Source organism: Rhinoderma darwinii, chromosome 4 (genome assembly GCF_050947455.1).
Source record: "Rhinoderma darwinii isolate aRhiDar2 chromosome 4, aRhiDar2.hap1, whole genome shotgun sequence".
In the NCBI taxonomy this organism is placed as follows: Eukaryota; Metazoa; Chordata; class Amphibia; order Anura; family Rhinodermatidae; genus Rhinoderma; species Rhinoderma darwinii.
This window is the reverse complement of record NC_134690.1, coordinates 390165761-390190042: the sequence shown is the minus strand read 5'-3', so window position 1 is coordinate 390190042 and position 24282 is coordinate 390165761. Positions and strand designations below refer to the sequence as shown.

General features: G+C 50.7%; 1 protein-coding gene across 2 annotated transcripts in view; it reads right to left on the bottom strand.

Moving 5' to 3' along the window:
• SMYD2 (SET and MYND domain containing 2) overlaps nt 1-8765 on the bottom strand; it is a 28457-nt gene extending 19692 nt beyond the window's left edge. Inside the window, exons 1-2 of one of the 2 annotated variants that reach the window (XM_075863327.1) lie at nt 8458-8765; nt 464-527 (exon numbers count right to left, since the gene is read on the bottom strand). In XM_075863327.1, the coding sequence (XP_075719442.1) occupies nt 464-527; nt 8458-8624 (231 nt within the window). In that variant the 5' untranslated portion in view covers nt 8625-8765. Of the gene's footprint in view, nt 1-463; nt 528-8070; nt 8296-8457 lie in introns of those variants that run through there. The other variant, XM_075863328.1, reaches the window with a different exon arrangement.
• Between the last annotated feature and the right edge of the window lie 15517 nt (nt 8766-24282).

Genomic DNA, 24282 nt, shown 5'->3' with positions numbered 1-24282 from the left:
TGAAAATCTCAGAATCAGCGCAACGGGGGAAATCGGAATGTATATTGGCGAGTGTACTCACCTACTGCAGGGACTACACTGATAATTTTTGGTCCCTACATAACCCATCCATGTATTATATGGTCGGGACAAGTTTGCCAGAGCAGGAGCGGCTCTTTCTTAGCAGTTCTCCGCTCTGGCGTATAGAGAGGGCTCACAAGCTCTAATAGAGTATGGATAAGGGTTGTCTTGTCGACACACCCATTCCTCCATATTTGCGCTGGGACATCTTTCACCCTCTAGGAGTTAGAGTACTAGGATGGCTTCCTCTCCTTCCGATTCCAGTTAGGAGCAAAGACAGTTTTGAATTTACGTACATTGAAAAACGTTCTCTAGTTTAATAAATTAGATGGATTATAACTTTAACCCGACCAGGTCCTCTTAATGTATGGATATAAAGGAAAAGTGAACGTGTGCGTCTTACCTGACATTCCACATTGCAGTAAAAGGCTTGCTTGCATTTGCCACATTTTGAGAGCCCTTCTTTCCTTAAGAGGATAAAAAAAAAACAAAAAAAAAACAAACACAATTATAATAGAATATTATACTAATATTTTTAGTTGCATTTAGATAGGATGTAGAACATAAAAAAAAAATTAAACCTCAGTGTTGGCTGCTTTTTAACTCTGCTACATAAGGTCAGAGTGATAAGGAGTGACTAACTTTACTACAGTGTCTAGAGGAAGTGTGAAATCTATTTTATGCTCATCATAAGCTCAGACTTTTGCTGGTTTCCTCCCCCATGCTTTATACTGAAGCGCTGCTTCCTCAGATTGGCTGCTGTGTATAAATACAAGTTCACCACCATCTGATTTTGAATACAAATTACAAGAAGAAGTTCGACAAAGATAATCAGATTAAGGCCAGACACATACAGTGAGAAAAATAAGCAGGGAAAAGCAATAAGATTTTTCACTTTATGTTGAGTTAAGATTGTCTATTCATACAAATTTATTTTATATACTTTTAGATGACATCCAATAATTCAGAACGGTAGATATAATTGATCACATTGATGCCAGATTAAAGGAATTTTCCGGTGTAAATATAAAAAACGAACAGGATAAAGGTTTGCTACTACACATATAAACGTTCCCACACCAAGTGCTTCCCATGTTCCATATCTACGAATAGTGATCAGTGATTGTACTACATCCAAAGAAGGCGTCCGAGACACAGCGAGGGGGATCTGGTTTATGTCGGACGTCTCTCTGGAGCAAATAATAACACCGGATATCTTGAGTTGGTTTGAAGATTACAAACACTTTGCCAGAAAGGGAAAAACGTGCTTCGTTTGATCTTCAGATCCAAGACAAATAAAAAGAGGACTTCTATGTGATGAGGAGAGGTCTAAAAATCTGCATTAGCGGAGATGAAAAAAAAAGGAGGGACGCTTTGCAATAAATGTGTTCCTTATGTCACATGTCAAGGACATCCCCTTTCAGAATGTGGCTGCTGCATCAATCAGGGATCGCCATGGGCCCAGCTTATTTTGCCGGAGTCAGCCAGGCATTTCCCATGCAGTGGCCCCTACAGGGGAAATAAAGTATTACATGGGTGTCAAGTGGATCAGCGGTCCCCAACCTTTTTTGCACCAAGGACCAGTTTGATGCAAGAACATTTTTCCAGGGATCGGCAGGGCAGGTCGGGAGGGGGGCGGGGTTTGGGTTAGAGTCAGTTCACACATTGCGTAAATAAAGCGTATACCTGTATTATGCTGCGGAAAAGTGGCTGACATAAAACAAGTCTCATCCACACTCTGGGTAAATATTGAGCGGAGAAAACACTCAGAAATGGACCCGCGGTGCAGAATTTTATTCCGCAGCAAGTCAAACGTATTTGCGTAAACGCTGCTTATTTGTTGTGGGTTTTCCCTATTGAATTCAATGGGGAGGTAAAACCCACAACAAATGGCAGCAGGGGCGTAGCTAAAGGCTCATGGGCCCTGGTGCAAGAATTCAGCTTGGGCCCCCCACCCCTCCCCAACACCACCAGACCCCTGCCCACGCCTATGCCCAGCCGCCTTGCCCAACAGTCTCCATGTGTGATCCAACAGTATAATGCCCCCATAGCTGCCTCCACTGTATAATGTCCACATAGTATAGAGCTCCCCATAGCTGCCCCCACAGTATAATGCCCCCCATAGCTGCCCCCAATACAGTATAATGCCCCCCCTCAGCTTCCACCATATCAGCCCCCCTCCCATACCCAGTATAATGCCCCCATATGTGCCTAATAAATAAAATAACAAATACTTACCTATCCCCATTCCCACGACAGGTGGAGGATCCTTCTCCTGCGGTCTGTGCTATGAGTGACTTGGCGCAGACAGGCGCGATGACATCACATCACGCCTGCCTGCGTCGAGCTGCTCACGGCAGAGTGAATGCTGGGGCAAGGGGCCGTCACTCCTTGCTCCAGCATTCAATTCAACTCTATCTGCATCCTAAGGATGCTGGTCCCAGTTGGAACTGGGACCAGCGGCAGTCACATGGGATGAAACATCATCCCAGGAGGCCGACATGGATGACGTTAGGAGGACGACCTCCTGGGATGATGTTTCATACCATGTGACCACCGCTGTAGCCAATCACAGTCTGCAGCGGTCTTCTCAGATGAAACGTCATCCCAGGAGGCCTGATCAGCAGTTTTCCGCAGCGGACATTCCGGCCGAAAAACTGCACCACAGTTTGGTGCGGTTTTTCTCCCGAAATTCCCTGAGGCCACCGGGGTAGATACCAAATACCGCGGGCCGGTACCAAATGATCCGCGGCCCGGTATTGGCCCGCGGCCCGGTGGTTGCGGATCACTGATTTAGATAAATAACCCTCCGTGTAGTACATGGATGGTTTGAGTCTGCCAGACCGTAAGCTGCTCTTAGGCTATGTTCACATGGCACGGATTTGCAATAAGCATTTCTTCTAGAAAATCCACTGCTTAAATCTGCAGTGTCCCAAGGGTCTGTGAAAAAACTAAAGGAGACAAATGATCACATGTATTATAACAATGTTGGTTGGCAAGGGTCTCGTAACCATTAGTGCCAAGGCCTAGACCACTCCTATTCTGCACCTAGGTTAAAAAAAAAAAAAAGAAAAACGGCCATTCTCACTGTACCACTTAAGGAATTTTCTAACTTTTTAGACCCAACCATTTTTTGAAAAAAAATATTGCCCCAATTTTTTTTTCAAGGTTCCAGCTGCCAGACCCCACCCGTCAGAAAAGCCTTTTGTTTGAAAATTCCTTTAATTGCATTGCTGGTAAATGCTCCTTAGGAAACGGTCTAAGGTTTGGAGAAAGAATGTGAAGACAACGACTAGAAGGCCATTTTGTCGTGCCCAAAAGGGTTTTTATTTCCCCTTCCTCATAGAGGTGAATAATTATGGTCCGGAATCTGGACACAGATTGGGGCCATGAAAAAATAAAAACATTTTTTTTTTTTTAACTTGCAACCTTGGGGCAAAGGAATTTCTAATCTGAGAGTCTGTGGAACCAGGTCAGTGTTTCCGTGGAAGACAGTGGTAGGAAGAGCGATCACTTTACAGTAGGGATGAGATCCTGATCTGAGCCTATTCAAAAGACACTAGGTCTGGAAAATAGCAAAACCCCACGCTAAACTTTTTTTTTTACTTTTTTGTTGTCCACGAAGATGAGGAAGTTTGGTTGTTTAAAGGGAAGGTGTCATGAATTTATTTATTTTTTTCATCATATTGCTTTTAATGTAATAGTTTCACAAATTTTACTTAATTGTGTTCTTATGTTTTACTTTTTAATGTTTTCTTACTTTTACTTCTCTATGGGGGCTGCCATTTTTTTTTTCATCTCTGTATGTCGATTAACGACACATACAGAGATGGAATACGGCACATACATCCCCATAGAGAATGCGAGCGGGAGCCGTTCCATTCTCAGCTGAGTGCGCCGTCTGTGTGAGAACGGCGAATGTGCCACTCCCACACAGACCAAAACGAGGCTTGTTCGTAGAGCGAAATCCGGCGCCATTTTCATGCTGACCGGAAGCCGCTGCTGGACAGTAAGATGACGACTTCCGGCCGTGGCTTCCGGCCATATGTTCAACTAAGCGAAGGCGCAATGAAGAGGAGCGTAGACCAGCGAAGGCGGCGGCAGGAGCAGGTGATTTATGTTCGTGTGTAGCCCTGTATCTAATCCTCCTACACTGAGCAGTCGCTCAGAAAATGGCGGCCGGCACACGGTGTAGGAGGTTTGAAGATTCAAACCCCTCCATCTCCTGGCACTAGCCAGAAAAATGGAGGGGGGGGGATTGTGTGAGGACACTAGAGCGAGTGTGTCTACCCCAAATTTGCAGCATACATCAAAGAGGTTGCTTTACCACAGTGACCATGCTGCAATTTTGGGTACTGCTCCCTCTAGTGTCCAGCACATGGAAATGTTATAAATTAGAATCTAATTTATAATATTTCCTGACTTGTGAAAAAAGAAAAAATAAATTAAAACAATGTGTAATCACTTAAATAGTAATGGTTTAACTGAAAAAAAAATAAAAAAAATTCTAGCGACACATTCCCTTTAAAGCGGTAATCCCTTCTAATCAGGTTGGGACATATCACTAGGATATGCCATAACATTATGATCAGTAGGAGTCTGACCTTTAGGACCCACAACGATCACGAGAACGATAGAATCAAGGACCCTTTGATCTGGTCGCAGGAGGGGGGGGGGGCAAAAGATGCCAAATAATAAATGAACAGAAAGCTCCATTAAAAGGGATTGTACAGAATTAGAAAAAAAGGTCTGCTTTCATCAAAAAATAGTGCCCCATCGGTCCGCAGGTTGCGTCTGGTATTGCAGTGTAGCTGCATTGAAATTAATGAGATTGAGCTGCGATACCAAAAATACGCCCATGAATAGACACTGTACCCTCTGAATGCTGTAAGACATATGGGTAATAGTCCGTGGGGGTAACTAAAATAATACAATAACAAATGGTGGGACTCCGAACAGTTGTCACTTGTCCTTCCACAGAAGTGACGAGAGATGGAGATGTTTTAGCCCAGGTGCAGGACTTTTCCAAACTATGTCTGAGTTCCAGAAAACATTAAACATGTGAGATTTGCTGAGATACGATGGCTTAAAGTTACAGGCCCAAAGCCTGAGGCTGCACTACTGAAGCATTCTGATGACAACACGTCTCATCCTCATTTCTGTCACATGCAATGTTGCTATAGAAACTTTTGCGTGGATCCAAATCACCAAATAAATGAATATTGTTTTGGCAATTTTGGATCTACACAAAATCTTCATGAGGACATTACACTGGACAAATCAGAGGGGACATGTGATCAGAATCACTTAGTAGTGCAGCTCAGGCTTTGGCCTTTTATTAATTTCTCCTATAACCACCAATACGCATATTTGCAGTTGTCACTGAGGGCACTTATGCTGCAGCGCCACCTTTTTATTGAGCTGCGTCATGAGACTGGCACGAGACACGGGCGCCAAACCGTCTAATGACAGGCAGGCTCCCGCTAAAACTTAAGTGGTTATAGAGGGAAGGGGCTTCCTATGTCATCCCATCGACCTTCCCGCAACACGATTGCAGGGTCCTGATGGTTTCCATGGCAGACGGGGGGACTACGCTGCAAAAAAAAAGCAAAAACGCAGTGTAAACGTTAATAAACTGACCAGCGGCATGTCAATTTATGCTGCGTTTTTGTGGAATTTCTCTTGCGGGTTTTCCCCATTGAATAAATTGGGGATGCAAAACCCTCAAAAGAAAGCCAAATGTACGCCGCAAAAATCGCAACTCCGGAAAAAAAATAAAAAATTATACTTACCCAGAATGCCCTCTTCCTTCCTGCAGTCCAGCCTCCTGGGATGACCTTTCATCCCATGTGACCGCTGCAGCCAATCACAGGCTGCAGCATCATCGTAGGAGGCTGGACTACGCGCAGAGAAGAGGGAGGGCGTAAGTATCGTTTTGTTCCCCCACCCCCTAAGCACTGCTTTCCGCAGCGGAATTTCAGTTCCAATAAACCACACCGTGGTGCGATTTTTAGGACGGAAGGTGCTGCGGATTCCAAGTCGGATATGCTGCGCAGTGTTTACGCAGCGTATCCAACCCGTGGGAACCCGGCCTTAGGGGAAAAACAAAAGCTGCACATAATTGGTATTGCTGCTTTTGTAACATCCCGAACTGTAAAACTATTACAGTATTTAACCCGCCTGGTGAACGCCCCAAAACATAATAAAAAGGGCCAGAATTGCTGTTTTCGGTTCATTTAACCAACCAAAAAAAATTCAAATAAAAAATGTTATAAAATAAGTAAATGATCCAAAAGTCATACGAACCCCAAAATGGTACCAGTAAAAACTGCAAAGGCCCTCATACAGCTGTCGTGATGGGTATTTAAAAAATTAATGCGTTTTTTTAGGTGCGTTTTTCATTCCAGCATTTCCAGGGATTTTCCTGCGCGTCTTCCCAAAACCACGAAGCGGCACGGGCACAGCTTATCGGCCGCTCCCCAGATCTCAGACTCCGTCTCGCACTATGTAGAAGGATTTCACATTGACATAGATTTTAATGGGAGGTAGAGGAGCTTTTTTTTTTTTCCGTCCAGGTGGTATTTGTCCGCTCGTGGGGGCAAAAAAAAAAAAAAAAGTTTCATACTGAACATCCATTGAAATCAATGGGAGACGGAATAAAAAATGCGCTGTTCATTTGAATTGGTTTTTTACGTGTTCTTTGACAAAAACTAAAACGCTTGTGATTTTACATCGGCTAAATTAAATAAATGGTGTCAGAAAACGTGCGCGTTTCAAAATCTGCGTCAAAAATTTAGAAGGAAAAAAATGAAGGCAGATTTATTTTCTGCCCGACAAAAAAAATAATAATCTGTGTGAACAAGGCCTTAGGGTCTATTCACACAACAGGGTTTCCCGGCCGTATGACGGCCGTTCAAAAAATGTCTGTCACACGGCCGCAGTTGGAACAATGGACCCCTAATGGGGCTATTCACGCGACCGTTTTTTTGATGGCCGTCAAAAAATGGGACATGCCATATTTTCGGCCACTCTCCCGGCTGCCATAGAAGTCGATTGGGCCGGGTAATACACGGTCATCACTTTGAATGTTTTCCGAGTGACGGCCGTGTCTTCCGTCGCTCGCGCGGTCATCCTCACAGTGCGAAGTGCATGTGAGGAGGGGGGGGGGTATTTATTTGCTCCTTGTAGGAGCGGAATCCCCAATCCCCGGCCACAGCTTCAGCAACACTGTGGCCGAGGATTGGGGATTCCGCTCCAGGAGAAGTCCACTGTCCATATATGGACACAGTAACTTCTGAAGCGGGATCCCCAGCACTGTGGCCGATGTTTCCACTCCAGGAGAAGTACCTGACTTCACTGTCCATATATGGACATTGAAGTCAGGGACTTCTCCTGGAACGGTCCGCTACAGTGGCGCAATCTACGGAAAGGTAAGGGGAAGGCCATCCATGGGGATGGGGTGCTATGTAGAACTACCTACAGGGGGCTGTGTGGCACTACCTACAAGGGGGGCTGTGTGGCACTGCCTACAAGGGGGGCTGTGTGGCAGTATCAGAGGGGAGTGTGTGGCAAAAAATTCACAAATGAAATTCATCCGTTTTTAAAACGGTCAGGGAAAAAAAACAGGATGCAAAACGGGTCAAAATCGGCCGTTAAAAACGGAAACAAGGCCCGGAACGTAAAAAAAACAGCCGTTTTGCATGCAATATAATTTTTAATACGCTGCGTGCCGCCATATTATTCTTCGTATGGCGCCCCCGCTTCTGTACGGAGCCAGAATCTTATTGTGATCTTAATACGGACGCATGAAACCACGCTGCGCGGACTAAATGTAGCCAACAACGTAAGACGTACCACATCCTACTAAAAGGAAATGATATGCAGCCATAGATACTTAATGCCAGGCAGAACTGTCATAGTGACCTACATACTACATATGTTTACGGGGTCTCACAGTTGTGGTAGACAGCAACATTTGCGCAATTCGACGTCACATGTAACTGACGTTACCTTTGGAGCTGTAACCTGACCATTATCTGTCACAAAAACAGAAAAACTGAGACTGGAGGTTTCTACTGAGACTTCGGGACACCATTATAATTTTGCCTGGTTTCTATAGACTCTGTAGAGTTGACTGAGTCTATGGGGAGTCCTGCTCTACAAATGGTGCAAATTAGCGATTACTACAGAGAAATGTCGCATTATTAGTAAGGATATCAGGAGGCGCTAGGACCCTGCATCGCTGCGGGAATGCGAGCTTCCTCCCACGTGTAGGAGAACCTCCACCGTAATTACCGTAATATAAGCGCAGTAGTAATATACCCGCCCTAGGGGAATAAGAGGAAGGCAGTGGGGTACGTAGCAGCCTGTGCCCGGGATGTGGAGGAGGGAAGGTACCTGGAGAAGCAGTAGTCGCACTGGTTGCCGCGCTCGTTGACAGTCAAGACCCAGGTGTAGGCCGGACAGGAGAACAGCAGCTCGCCCAGTCTGAAGTCACGTAATGCCCTCATCCCTCTGCCTTTTCCGGTGCTTATGAAGCGCTCGATGCCATCAGGGGGTCCCATGGTGTCCGTAGAGGGGTGCACGATATAAGGGACCAGAGAGAAAGAGAGGCCGCTGTGCCTGGGAGCAGCTATTAATGTCTCCCCGGGACAGGCAGACAGGGGAGGACAGCTGTGCAGCTGCGGGAGCCGAGGGGTCCTAACGCCGGCAAATTCACCTGCTGTGTGAAATACAGAGTCCGCTAAAAACCTGCTGCAGTGTACAGTACAGAGCGCACTCACCACCTGCTGCAGTGTACAGTACAGAGCACACTCACCACCTGCTGCAGTGTACAGTACAGAGCGCACTCACCACCTGCTGCAGTGTACAGTACAGAGCGCACTCACCCCCTGCTGCAGTGTACAGTACAGAGCGCACTCACCCCCTGCTGCAGTGTACAGTACAGAGCGCACTCACCACCTGCTGCAGTGTACAGTACAGAGCGCACTCACCACCTGCTGCAGTGTACAGTACAGAGCGCACTCACCCCCTGCTGCAGTGTACAGTACAGAGCGCACTCACCCCCTGCTGCAGTGTACAGTACAGAGCGCACTCACCCCCTGCTGCAGTGTACAGTACAGAGTGCACTCACCACCTGCTGCAGTGTACAGTACAGAGCGCACTCACCCCCTGCTGCAGTGTACAGTACAGAGTGCACTCACCACCTGCTGCAGTGTACAGTACAGAGCGCACTCACCCCCTGCTGCAGTGTACAGTACAGAGCGCACTCACCACCTGCTGCAGTGTATAGTACAGAGCGCACTCGCCACATGCTGCAGTGTACAGTACAGAGCGCACTCACCCCCTGCTGCAGTGTACAGTACAGAGCGCACTCACCACCTGCTGCAGTGTACAGTACAGAGCGCACTCACCACCTGCTGCAGTGTACAGTGCAGAGCGCACTCACCACCTGCTGCAGTGTACAGTACAGAGCGCACTCCCCACATGCTGCAGTGTACAGTACAGAGCGCACTCACCCCCTGCTGCAGTGTACAGTACAGAGCGCACTCACCACCTGCTGCAGTGTACAGTACAGAACGCACTCACCACCTCCTGCAGTGTACAGTACAGAGAGCACTCACCACCTGCTGCAGTGTACAGTACAGAGCGCACTCACCACCTGCTGCAGTGTACGGTAAAGAGCGCACTCACCACCTGCTGCAATGTACAATACAGAGCGCACTCACCACCTGCTGCAGTGTACGGTACAGAGCGCACTCACCACCTGCTGCAGTGTACGCTATAGAGCGCACTCACCACCTGCTGCAGTGTACAGTACAGAGCGCACTCTCCACCTGCTGCAGCGTACAGTACAGAGCGCACTCACCACCTGCTGCAGTGTACAGTACAGAGCGCACTCACCACCTGCTGCAGCGTACAGAGCGCACTCACCACCTGCTGCAGTGTACAGTATAGAGCGCACTCACCACCTGCTGCAGTGTACAGTATAGAGCGCACTCACCACCTGCTGCAGTGTACAGTACAGAGCACACTCACCACCTGCTGCAGTGTAGGGTACAGAGCGCACTCACCACCTGCTCTGCTGCAGTTTACAGTACAGAGCGCACTCACCCCCTGCTGCAGTGTACAGTACAGAGAGCACTGACCCTCTGCTGCAGTGTACAGTACAGAGCGCACTCACCACCTGCTGCAGCGTACAGTACAGAGCGCACTCACCACCTGCTGCAGCGTACAGTACAGAGTGCACTCGCCACCTGGTGGAGCGTACAGTACAGAGCGCACTCACCCCCTGCTGCAGTGTACAGTACAGAGCGCACTCACCACCTGCTGCAGTGTACAGTACAGAACGCACTCACCACCTCCTGCAGTGTACAGTACAGAGCGCACTCACCACCTGCTGCAGTGTACAGTACAGAACGCACTCACCACCTCCTGCAGTGTACAGTACAGAGCGCACTAACCACCTGCTGCAGTGTACAGTACAGAGCGCACTCACCACCTGCTGCAGTGTACGGTACAGAGAGCATTCACCACCTGTTTCAGTGTACGGTACAGAGCGCACTCACCACCTGCTGCAGTGTACAGTACAGAGCGCACTCACCACCTGCTGCAGTGTATAGTACAGAGCGCACCCACCACCTGCAGTGTACAGTACAGAGCGTACTGACCACCTGCTGCAGTGTACAGTACAGAGAGCATTCCCCACATGCTGCAGTGTACAGTACATTGTGTACTCACCACCTGCTGCAGTGTACGGTACAGAGCACACTCACCGCTTGTTGCAGAGTACATTACAGATCGCACTCACCAACTGCTACAGTGTACAATAAAGAGCGCAATCACCGCCTGTTGCAGAGTACAGTACAGAGCACACTCACCACCTGCTGCTGAGTACATTACAGAACCCACTCACCACCTGCTGCAGTGTACAATACAGAGCGCACTAACCACCTGCTGCAGTGTACGGTACAGAGCGCACTCACCACCTGCTGCAGAGTACGGTACAGAGCACACTCACCACCTGCTGCAGAGTACGGTACAGAGCGCACTCCCCACCTGCTGCAGAGTACGGTACAGAGCACACTCCCCACCTGCTGCAGAGTACGGTACAGAGCGCACGCCCCACCTCCTGCAGTGTACAGTACAGAGTGCACTCACCACCTGCTGCAGTGTACAGTACAGAGCGCACTCACCACCTGCTGCAGTGTACGGTAAAGAGCGCACTCACCACCTGCTGCAATGTACAATACAGAGCGCACTCACCACCTGCTGCAGTGTACGGTACAGAGCGCACTCACCACCTGCTGCAGTGTACGGTATAGAGCGCACTCTCCACCTGCTGCAGCGTACAGTACAGAGCGCACTCACCACCTGCTGCAGCATACAGTACAGAGCGCACTCACCACCTGCTGCAGCGTACAGTACAGAGCGCACTCACCACCTGCTGCAGTGTACAGTATAGAGCGCACTCACCACGTGCTGCAGTGTACAGTATAGAGCGCACTCACCACCTGCTGCAGTGTACAGTACAGAGCGCACTCACCACCTGCTGCAGTGTAGGGTACAGAGCGCACTCACCACCTGCTGCAGTTTACAGTACAGAGCGCACTCACCCCCTGCTGCAGTGTACAGTACAGAGCGCACTCACCACCTGCTGCAGTGTACAGTACAGGGCACACTCACCACCTGCTGCAGTGTACAGTACAGAGAGCACTCACCACCTGCTGCAGTGTACAGTACAGAGCGCACTCACCACCTGCTGCAGTGTACGGTAAAGAGCGCACTCACCACCTGCTGCAATATACAATACAGAGCGCACTCACCACCTGCTGCAGTGTACGGTACAGAGCGCACTCACCACCTGCTGCAGTGTACGGTATAGAGCGCACTCACCACCTGCTGCAGTGCACGGTACAGAGCGCACTCACCACCTGCTGCAGCGTACAGTACAGAGCGCACTCACCACCTGCTGCAGCGTACAGTACAGAGTGCACTCACCACCTGCTGCAGTGTACAGTATAGAGCGCACTCACCACCTGCTGCAGTGTACAGTATAGAACGCACTCACCACCTGCTGCAGTGTACAGTACAGAGCGCACTCACCACCTGCTGCAGTGTAGGGTACAGAGTGCACTCACCACCTGCTCTGCTGCAGTTTACAGTACAGAGCGCACTCACCCCCTGCTGCAGTGTACAGTACAGAGAGCACTGACCCTCTGCTGCAGTGTACAGTACAGAGCGCACTCACCACCTGCTGCAGCGTACAGTACAGAGCGCACTCACCACCTGCTGCAGTGTACAGTACAGAGTGCACTCACCACCTGGTGGAGCGTACAGTACAGAGCGCACTCACCCCCTGCTGCAGTGTACAGTACAGAGCGCACTCACCACCTGCTGCAGTGTACAGTACAGAACGCACTCACCACCTCCTGCAGTGTACAGTACAGAGAGCACCCACCACCTGCTGCAGCGTACAGTACAGAGCGCACTAACCACCTGCTGCAGTGTACAGTACAGAGCGCACTCACCACCTGCTGCAGTGTACGGTACAGAGAGCATTCACCACCTGTTTCAGTGTACGGTACAGAGCGCACTCACCCCCTGCTGCAGTGTACAGTACAGAGCGCACTCACCACCTGCTGCAGTGTACAGTACAGAACGCACTCACCACCTCCTGCAGTGTACAGTACAGAGAGCACTCACCACCTGCTGCAGTGTACAGTACAGAGCGCACTCACCACCTGCTGCAGTGTACGGTAAAGAGCGCACTCACCACCTGCTGCAATGTACAATACAGAGCGCACTCACCACCTGCTGCAGTGTACGGTACAGAGCGCACTCACCACCTGCTGCAGTGTACGCTATAGAGCGCACTCACCACCTGCTGCAGTGTACAGTACAGAGCGCACTCTCCACCTGCTGCAGCGTACAGTACAGAGCGCACTCACCACCTGCTGCAGCGTACAGTACAGAGCGCACTCACCACCTGCTGCAGCGTACAGTACAGAGCGCACTCACCACCTGCTGCAGTGTACAGTATAGAGCGCACTCACCACCTGCTGCAGTGTACAGTATAGAGCGCACTCACCACCTGCTGCAGTGTACAGTACAGAGCACACTCACCACCTGCTGCAGTGTAGGGTACAGAGCGCACTCACCACCTGCTCTGCTGCAGTTTACAGTACAGAGCGCACTCACCCCCTGCTGCAGTGTACAGTACAGAGAGCACTGACCCTCTGCTGCAGTGTACAGTACAGAGCGCACTCACCACCTGCTGCAGCGTACAGTACAGAGCGCACTCACCACCTGCTGCAGCGTACAGTACAGAGTGCACTCGCCACCTGGTGGAGCGTACAGTACAGAGCGCACTCACCCCCTGCTGCAGTGTACAGTACAGAGCGCACTCACCACCTGCTGCAGTGTACAGTACAGAACGCACTCACCACCTCCTGCAGTGTACAGTACAGAGCGCACTCACCACCTGCTGCAGTGTACAGTACAGAACGCACTCACCACCTCCTGCAGTGTACAGTACAGAGCGCACTAACCACCTGCTGCAGTGTACAGTACAGAGCGCACTCACCACCTGCTGCAGTGTACGGTACAGAGAGCATTCACCACCTGTTTCAGTGTACGGTACAGAGCGCACTCACCACCTGCTGCAGTGTACAGTACAGAGCGCACTCACCACCTGCTGCAGTGTATAGTACAGAGCGCACCCACCACCTGCAGTGTACAGTACAGAGCGTACTGACCACCTGCTGCAGTGTACAGTACAGAGAGCATTCCCCACATGCTGCAGTGTACAGTACATTGTGTACTCACCACCTGCTGCAGTGTACGGTACAGAGCACACTCACCGCTTGTTGCAGAGTACATTACAGATCGCACTCACCAACTGCTACAGTGTACAATAAAGAGCGCAATCACCGCCTGTTGCAGAGTACAGTACAGAGCACATTCACCACCTGCTGCTGAGTACATTACAGAACCCACTCACCACCTGCTGCAGTGTACAATACAGAGCGCACTAACCACCTGCTGCAGTGTACGGTACAGAGCGCACTCACCACCTGCTGCAGAGTACGGTACAGAGTGCACTCACCACCTGCTGCAGAGTACGGTACAGAGCGCACTCCCCACCTGCTGCAGAGTACGGTACAGAGCGCACTCCCCACCTGCTGCAGAGTACGGTACAGAGCGCACTCCCCACCTGCTGCAGTGTACGGTACAGAGCGCACTCCCCACCTGCTGCAGTGTACGGTACAGAGCACACTCCCCACCTGCTGCAGAGTACGGTACAGAACGCACTCACCACCTCCTGCAGTGTACAGTACAGAGAGCACTCACCACCTGCTGCAGTGTACAGTACAGAGCGCACTCACCACCTGCTGCAGCGTACAGTACAGCGCGCACTCACCACCTGCTGCAGCGTACAGTACAGAGTGCACTCACCACCTGCTGCAGTGTACAGTATAGAGCGCACTTACCACCTGCTGCAGTGTACAGTATAGAGCGCACTCACCACCTGCTGCAGTGTACAGTACAGAGCGCACTCACCACTTGCTGCAGTGTAGGATACAGAGTGCACTCACCACCTGCTGCAGTTTACAGTACAGAGCGCACTCACCCCCTGCTGCAGTGTACAGTACAGAGCGCACTCACCACCTGCTGCAGTGTACAGTACAGGGCACACTCACCACCTGCTGCAGCGTACAGTACAGAGTGCACTCACCACCTTGTGGAGCGTACAGTACAGAGCGCACTCACCACCTGCTGCAGTGTACAGTACAGAGCGCACTCACAACCTGCTGCAGTGTACAGTACAGAGCGCACTCACCACCTGCTGCAGCGTACAGTACAGAGTGCACTCACCACCTTGTGGAGCGTACAGTACAGAGCGCACTCACCACCTGCTGCAGTGTACAGTACAGAGCGCACTCACAACCTGCTGCAGTGTACAGTACAGAGCGCACTCACCACCTGCTGCAGCGTACAGTACAGAGCGCACTAACCACCTGCTGCAGTGTACAGTACAGAGCACACTCACCACCTGCTGTAGTGTACGGTACAGAGAGCATTCACCACCTGTTTCAGTGTACGGTACAGAGCGCACTCACCACCTGCTGCAGTGTACAGTACAGAGTGCACTCACCACCTGCTGCAGTGTACAGTACAGAGCGTACTGACCACCTGCTGCAGTGTACAGTACAGAGAGCATTCCCCACATGCTGCAGTGTACAGTACATTGTGTACTCACCACCTGCTGCAGTGTACGGTATAGAGAGCACTCACCACCTGCTACAGTGTACGGTACAGAGCGCACTCACCGCTTGTTGCAGAGTACATTACAGATCGCACTCACCAACTGCTACAGTGTACAATAAAGAGCGCAATCACCGCCTGTTGCAGAGTACAGTACAGAGCACACTCACCACCTGCTGCTGAGTACATTACAGAACCCACTCACCACCTGCTGCAGTGTACAATACAGAGCGCACTAACCACCTGCTGCAGTGTACGGTACAGAGCGCACTCACCACCTGCTGCAGAGTACGGTACAGAGCGCACTCACCACCTGCTGCAGAGTACGGAACAGAGCGCACTCACCACCTGCTGCAGAGTACGGTACAGAGCGCACTCCCCACCTGCTGCAGAGTACGGTACAGAGCGCACTCCCCACCTGCTGCAGTGTACGGTACAGAGCGCACTCCCCACCTGCTGCAGTGTACGGTACAGAGCGCACTCCCCACCTGCTGCAGTGTACGGTACAGAGCGCACTCCCCACCTGCTGCAGTGTACGGTACAGAGCGCACTCCCCACCTGCTGCAGTGTACGGTACAGAGCGCACTCCCCACCTGCTGCAGAGTACGGTACAGAGCGCACTCCCCACCTGCTGCAGAGTACGGTACAGAGCACACTCCCCACCTGCTGCAGTTTACAGTACAGAGCGCACTCACCCCCTGCTGCAGTGTACAGTACAGAGCGCACTCACCACCTGCTGCAGTGTACAGTACAGGGCACACTCACCACCTGCTGCAGTGTACAGTACAGAGAGCACTGACCCTCTGCTGCAGTGTACAGTACAGAGTGCACTCACCACCTGCTGGAGCGTACAGTACAGAGCGCACTCACCACCTGCTGCAGCGTACAGTACAGAGTGCACTCACCACCTGCTGGAGCGTACAGTACAGAGCGCACTCACCACCTGCAGCAGTGTACAGTACAGAGCGCACTCACCACCTGCTGCAGTGTACAGTACAGAGCGCACTCACCACCTGCTGCAGCGTACAGTACAGAGCGCACTAACCACCTGCTGCAGTGTACAGTACAGAGCGCACTCACCACCTGCTGCAGTGTACGGTACAGAGCGCACTCACCGCTTGTTGCAGAGTACATTACAGATCGCACTCACCAACTGCTACAGTGTACAATAAAGAGCGCAATCACCGCCTGTTGCAGTGTACAGTACAGAGCACACTCACCACCTGCTGCTGAGTACATTACAGAACCCACTCACCACCTGCTGCAGTGTACAATACAGAGCGCACTAACCACCTGCTGCAGTGTACGGTACAGAGCGCACTCACCACCTGCTGCAGTGTACGGTACAGAGAGCATTCACCACCTCTTTCAGTGTACGGTACAGAGCGCACTCACCACCTGCTGCAGTGTACAGTACAGAGCGCACTCACCACCTGCTGCAGTGTATAGTACAGAGCGCACTCACCGCCTGCTGCAGTGTACAGTACAGAGCGTACTGACCACCTGCTGCAGTGTACAGTACAGAGAGCATTCCCCACATGCTGCAGTGTACAGTACAGAGAGCATTCACAGAGCGCACTCACCACCTGCTGCAGTGTACGGTACAGAGAGCATTCACCACCTGTTTCAGTGTACGGTACAGAGCGCACTCACCACCTGCTGCAGTGTACAGTACAGAGCGCACTCACCACCTGCTGCAGTGTATAGTACAGAGCGCACTCACCGCCTGCTGCAGTGTACAGTACAGAGCGTACTGACCACCTGCTGCAGTGTACAGTACAGAGAGCATTCCCCACATGCTGCAGTGTACAGTACAGAGAGCATTCACAGAGCGCACTCACCACCTGCTGCAGTGTACAGTACAGAGCGCACTCACAACCTGCTGCAGTGTACAGTACAGAGCGCACTCACCACCTGCTGCAGCGTACAGTACAGAGCGCACTAACCACCTGCTGCAGTGTACAGTACAGAGCACACTCACCACCTGCTGTAGTGTACGGTACAGAGAGCATTCACCACCTGTTTCAGTGTACGGTACAGAGCGCACTCACCACCTGCTGCAGTGTACAGTACAGAGTGCACTCACCACCTGCTGCAGTGTACAGTACAGAGCGTACTGACCACCTGCTGCAGTGTACAGTACAGAGAGCATTCCCCACATGCTGCAGTGTACAGTACATTGTGTACTCACCACCTGCTGCAGTGTACGGTATAGAGAGCACTCACCACCTGCTACAGTGTACGGTACAGAGCGCACTCACCGCTTGTTGCAGAGTACATTACAGATCGCACTCACCAACTGCTACAGTGTACAATAAAGAGCGCAATCACCGCCTGTTGCAGTGTACAGTACAGAGCACACTCACCACCTGCTGCTGAGTACATTACAGAACCCACTCACCACCTGCTGCAGTGTACAATACAGAGCGCACTAACCACCTGCTGCAGTGTACGGTACAGAGCGCACTCACCACCTGCTGCAGAGTACGGTACAGAGCGCACTCACCACCTGCTGCAGAGTACGGTACAGAGCGCACTCACCACCTGCTGCAGAGTACGGTACAGAGCGCACTCCCCACCTGCTGCAGAGTACGGTACAGAGCGCACTCCCCACCTGCTGCAGTGTACGGTACAGAGCGCACTCCCCACCTGCTGCAGTGTACGGTACAGAGCGCACTCCCCACCTGCTGCAGTGTACGGTACAGAGCGCACTCCCCACCTGCTGCAGTATACGGTACAGAGCGCACTCCCCACCTGCTGCAGTGTACGGTACAGAGCGCACTCCCCACCTGCTGCAGAGTACGGTACAGAGCGCACTCCCCACCTGCTGCAGAGTACGGTACAGAGCACACTCCCCACCTGCTGCAGTTTACAGTACAGAGCGCACTCACCCCCTGCTGCAGTGTACAGTACAGAGCGCACTCACCACCTGCTGCAGTGTACAGTACAGGGCACACTCACCACCTGCTGCAGTGTACAGTACAGAGAGCACTGACCCTCTGCTGCAGTGTACAGTACAGAGCGCACTCACCACCTGCTGCAGCGTACAGTACAGAGCGCACTCACCACCTGCTGCAGCGTACAGTACAGAGTGCACTCACCACCTGCTGGAGCGTACAGTACAGAGCGCACTCACCACCTGCTGCAGCGTACAGTACAGAGTGCACTCACCACCTGCTGGAGCGTACAGTACAGAGCGCACTCACCACCTGCTGCAGTGTACAGTACAGAGCGCACTCACCACCTGCTGCAGTGTACAGTACAGAGCGCACTCACCAGCTGCTGCAGCGTACAGTACAGAGCGCACTAACCACCTGCTGCAGTGTACAGTACAGAGCGCACTCACCACCTGCTGCAGTGTACGGTACAGAGAGCATTCACCACCTGTTTCAGTGTACGGTACAGAGCGCACTCACCACCTGCTGCAGTGTACAGTACAGAGCGCACTCACCACCTGCTGCAGTGTATAGTACAGAGCGCACTCACCACCTGCTGCAGTGTACAGTACAGAGCGTACTGACCACCTGCTGCAGTGTACAGTACAGAGAGCATTCCCCACATGCTGCAGTGTACAGTACAGAGAGCATTCACAGAGCGCACTCACCACCTGCTGCAGTGTACAGTACAGAGCGCACTCACCACATGCTGCAGTGTACGGTATAGAGAGCACTCACCACCTGCTACAGTGTACGGTACAGAGCGCACTCACCGCTTGTTGCAGAGTACATTATAGATCGCACTCACCAACTGCTACAGTGTACAATAAAGAGCGCAATCACCGCCTGTTGCAGAGTACAGTACAGAGCACACTCACCACCTGCTGCTGTGTACATTAGAGAACCCACTCACCACCTGCTGCAGTGTACAATACAGAGCGCACTAACCACCTGCTGCAGTGTACGGTACAGAGCGCACTCACCACCTGCTGCAGAGTACGGTACAGAGCGCACTCACCACCTGCTGCAGAGTACGGTACAGAGCGCACTCCCCACCTGCTGCAGAGTACGGTACAGAGCGCACTCCCCACCTGCTGCTGTGTACGGTACAGAGCGCACTCCCCACCTGCTGCAGTGTACGGTACAGAGCGCACTCCCCACCTGCTGCAGTGTACGGTACAGAGCGCACTCCCCACCTGCTGCAGTGTACGGTACAGAGCGCACTCCCCACCTGCTGCAGAGTACGGTACAGAGTGCACTCCCCACCTGCTGCAGAGTACGGTACAGAGCACACTCCCCACCTGCTGCAGAGTACGGTACAGAGCGCACTCCCCAGCTGCTGCAGAGTACGGTACAGAGCGTATTCCCCACCTGCTGCAGGGTACGGTACAGAGCGCACTCCCCACCTGCTGCAGTGTACAGTACAGAGCGCACTCACCACCTGCTGCAGTGTACGGTACAGAGCGCACTCACCCCCTGCTGCAGTGTACAGTACAGAGCGCACTCACCACCTGCTGCAATGTACAATACAGAGCGCACTCACCACCTGCTGCAGTGTACAGTACAGAGCGCACTCACCACCTGCTGCAGTGTACAGTACAGAGAGCATTCCCCACATGCTGCAGTGTACAGTACAGAGAGCATTCCCCACATGCTGCAGTGTACAGTACAGAGAGCATTCACAGAGCGCACTCCCCACCTGCTGCAGTGTACAGTACAGAGAGCACTCACCACATGCTGCAGTGTACAGTACATTGCGCACTCCCCACCTGCTGCAGAGTACGGTACAGAGCGCACTCCCCACCTGCTGCAGGGTACGGTACAGAGCGCACTCCCCACCTGCTGCAGGGTACGGTACAGAGCGCACTCCCCACCTGCTGCAGAGTACGGTACAGAGCGCACTCCCCACCTGCTGCAGAGTACGGTACAGAGCGCACTCCACACCTGCTGCAGAGTACGGTACAGAGCGCACTCCCCACCTGCTGCAGAGTACGGTACAGAGCGCACTCCCCACCTGCTGCAGAGTACGGTACAGAGCGCACTCCCCACCTGCTGCAGAGTACGGTACAGAGCGCACTCCCCACCTGCTGCAGAGTACGGTACAGAGCGCACTCCCCACCTGCTGCAGAGTACGGTACAGAGCGCACTCCCCACCTGCTGCAGAGTACGGTACAGAGCGCACTCCCCACCTGCTGCAGTGTACGGTACAGAGCGCACTCCCCACCTGCTGCAGTGTACGGTACAGAGCGCACTGCCCACCTGCTGCAGTGTACGGTACAGAGCGCACTCACCACCTGCTACAGGGTACGGTACAGAGCACATTCACCACCTGCTGCAGGGTACGGTACAGAGCGCACTCCCCACCTGCTGCAGAGTACGGTACAGAGCGCACTCACCACCTGCTGCAGTGTACGGTATAGTATGTTTTGGCGCATGCCACTAATCGGAGGCACATGGACGTGTAGGCACACAGAGTTGGCCGCCTCACCAGGCAGACTGGGTTGGGTAACTCACTTTTTGGAGATTGATATGGGTCATAGCTCTGGGACCGCTACCTATCAGACATATATAGCATATCACATGAATAAAGCACCCAAAATAAATAACTTATAAGTATTCCAAAAAATAAAAATGTTTTATTAGATAATAAATATCAACAATACATGATATCATAAGAATATATAAGAAACCGATAAACTGACTCCTGACAAAGCCGGTCTTTTAGTCGAGACGCGCATCGAGGCGGTCTTTTGCTACATCTTACGCAGCCATTCCCCTTTTCCCCACCATGACTTCAGGTACATTCCTCTAATATCCCTCTGGTTGTTCACCCCGTCATTACGTGGTAGGGCAATAGCAAGTGTTTTCGTTACTTTCATATGTCTATTTTCTTGAGATGATGTGTGCGCACCATTAGTTACTTACTAGTGGTTCATTTAATATACCAGCATCCATAACCATTTAGCAATTTTGTATTTTACATTACATTTTTTTTGTATTTAATAGTGGTGGGGCTATGTATTTTTGCTATTTGAGGTGGGTTGTTCTGCTGTCCACCAGGTATTCACCATCTTACCTACCTGCTCTTCTCTCCATCTATGATCCTTTTATCGGTTTCTTATACACTCTTTTGATGCTGTCACGATCTGTGGGTATGTGGACCCACTGGGCCGTACCACCGTAGCGGGATAGCAGCTGGCCAACAGAGTACCAAGTCAATATATAAATAGTTCAAGCACAAGGGTACCTGTAGTGGTTCAAACAGTAGCAACGGCTAGGCACAGATGGGACCTTGACAGCAGACACCAGACGTGGTGTAACACAGCAGGCGGAACCGGTGGCGCAACACGACTCCAACAGGTTTAAGGTACAGGAACAAATAGCACGGGATACAGGGTACAGGTAGCAGGGCACGGGAACAGGATAACACTAAGGCACCATTTGCAAGACTACCATAAACAAAACACAACAACGCTCAGGCAATGAGCAAAGGGTCAGGGTCCTTCTTATAGTCCAGGGTGAAAATGGGACAATTAATGATAATTCCCAGGTGCGCACGCTGGCCCTTTAAGGCTGGGCATGAGCGTGCGCGCAACCATACGGGACACAGCGGACCGGAGCAGAAGTGAGCGCTGGCGTCTCCTGAGGAGGAGATGCGGGCCTGCTCTCACACATCCATGGCTGCGGCCGTCGGGGTGTGAGTAATCCTGACGGTCCCTGGCCATGGACACTACAGATACTATGAATTGTTGATATTTATTATCTAATAAAGATTTTCTATTTTTTGCCTTACATAGGAGTTATTTATTTTGGGGGCTATGCTCCCTGTGCTTTTGCATATAGGTTATCTATTTGTATTGTGGGGACCCCTTCATGCCTGTTTTGGTTTACTTTGAGGCTTCTTGTATCCCATGAATATGCCATAAATGTTTCAATTGGGAATACCCCTATAAAGAGACTGTCACCAGTTTATAACCGTCCTATCTCCTACCTAATCTAATAGGCGCTTTAATGTAGATAACATTTTTTTTTATTTTTTTAAAACGTTTATTTTTGAGCAAGTTATGAGCATTTTTAGTTTTCTGCTAATTTGTTCTAAATGCCCAACTGGAAGTGTTTTTTACTTTTCACCAAGTGGGCGTCGTATAGAAAAGTGTATGATGCTAGCCATTCAGTGACCAATCAGTGACCAATCAGCGTCATACACTTCTCTTCATTTATGCCCAGCTTGATTTACAGCACAGCGTGATCTCGCTAAATCACGCCGTGACGGGACTTCACCGGAGCGACGGAAGAGTCAACAGACATCGCCTCCAGCTGTGCCAGGACGTTTATCCGAATCTGCAGTGGCTGGAGACGATGTCTGTTCGGTCTACCATGGCTCCGGTGAAGGATCTGCGGGATGAAGTCCCGTCACAGCGTGATCTCGCGAGATCACGCTGTGCTGTGAGCGAAGCTGGGCATAGAGCAAATTAACATAAAACTAAAAATGATCATAACCTGGTCAAAAATAAACGTTTAAAAAAAACCAAAAACGCTTATCTACATTAAAGTGCCTATTAAATTAGGTAGGAGATAGGGCAGTTATAAACTGGTGACAGAGCCGCTTTAATACAAATCCCCACAATATGGATCTGTAGCTCTAAGGGATCCAGGAGTCCCAAAAACCCCTCAACCCATGGTAGGTGGGGGACCTGTTATAGGCCCAGGAGCTTTGAGTTAGGCATTACTCCATACACCATGTTCTATTTTCGCCAAGGTTAAATACACACACATGTATATATAAAAACAAAATCCCTAAAATTGTTGGGCATTGCATAAAAAAGATATTGTACATGCTAGCTCCCAGAACTGAATGGCACGGCTGGCACCCTGCGGTGCCCAGCTGTTTTGTGCCAGCTCCTTCTGCTCTATGTAGAATTCAATCAAAATATTTCACTGCCTTTGAGGGGAAAAAAACACAGATTATCGGCGATTGTCAGAGGTCCATAAAGTCTTATTTTCATCATATAAAATCTGAAATTCATCCAGGACTGTTGTGTCCAGAAGTGATGGACCTTCAAGAATCGCCTTCTGCGCAAACCAGGCAATCGATTCCTTACGTCCCGGCCTCTGTCTTACATGACGGACAGTCACAATCTTCTAGGAGACAGATAAAGAAGCATTTCTGAAATTCTCAGGCTTTTATTTTTAGGCTCGTGCCATTGCAGGGCATTATGGGTCTACTGTATATTCACTGCTTATCTCTGCTCCTTCACATTTCACAATAGGAACAGCATATACATGAGGTTATCGTTGCACTGTGGTGGACATTATAGGGGATTATATGACGTTTGCATTGGATCTTGAACGGTGGATGGGATAACTTGCTCCTTTATTAATAACCTTAAAGAAACACTCTGAGACATATGTTGGATAAACTTTGGCCAAGGCGATTTATTAAATACAACCTTTGGCCTCGTTTACACGAGCGTGATATACGTGCGTGCGACGCGCGTGCTTTTCACGCGTGTCGTACGCACCTATATTAGTCTATGGGGCAGTGCAGACAGTCCGTGAGTTTTGCTCAGCGTGAGTCGGCTGAAAAAACTCACGACATGTCCTATCTTTGTACGCTGTTCGCGCATCACGCACCCATTGAAGTCAATGGGTGCGTGAAAACCACACATCCCGCACGGAAGCACTTCCGTGCGATCTGCGGGATTCGTGCAACAGCTGTCAAACTCTGAATGTAAACGTGCTTTTCTGTTTACAAACATCCAAACGGAGTGTCATAATGATGGCGGTACAGATACCCTCAAAAACGTTAGCCAGCCATATCCCATAACTGTTATCCAAATCAATCAAAGTTGAACATAAATGAACATAACATTAACATTTCACCAGAAAGGGGATGGTCTTCATGCCCCACCCAGTTTACAAATGAGTGAGCATGCGCTCAGACTCCCCTTTTTTCAGCCTACCACACCCCCCATGCTGACTAACCCCCGCCTTGACAAAAAAACCACATACCCCACAA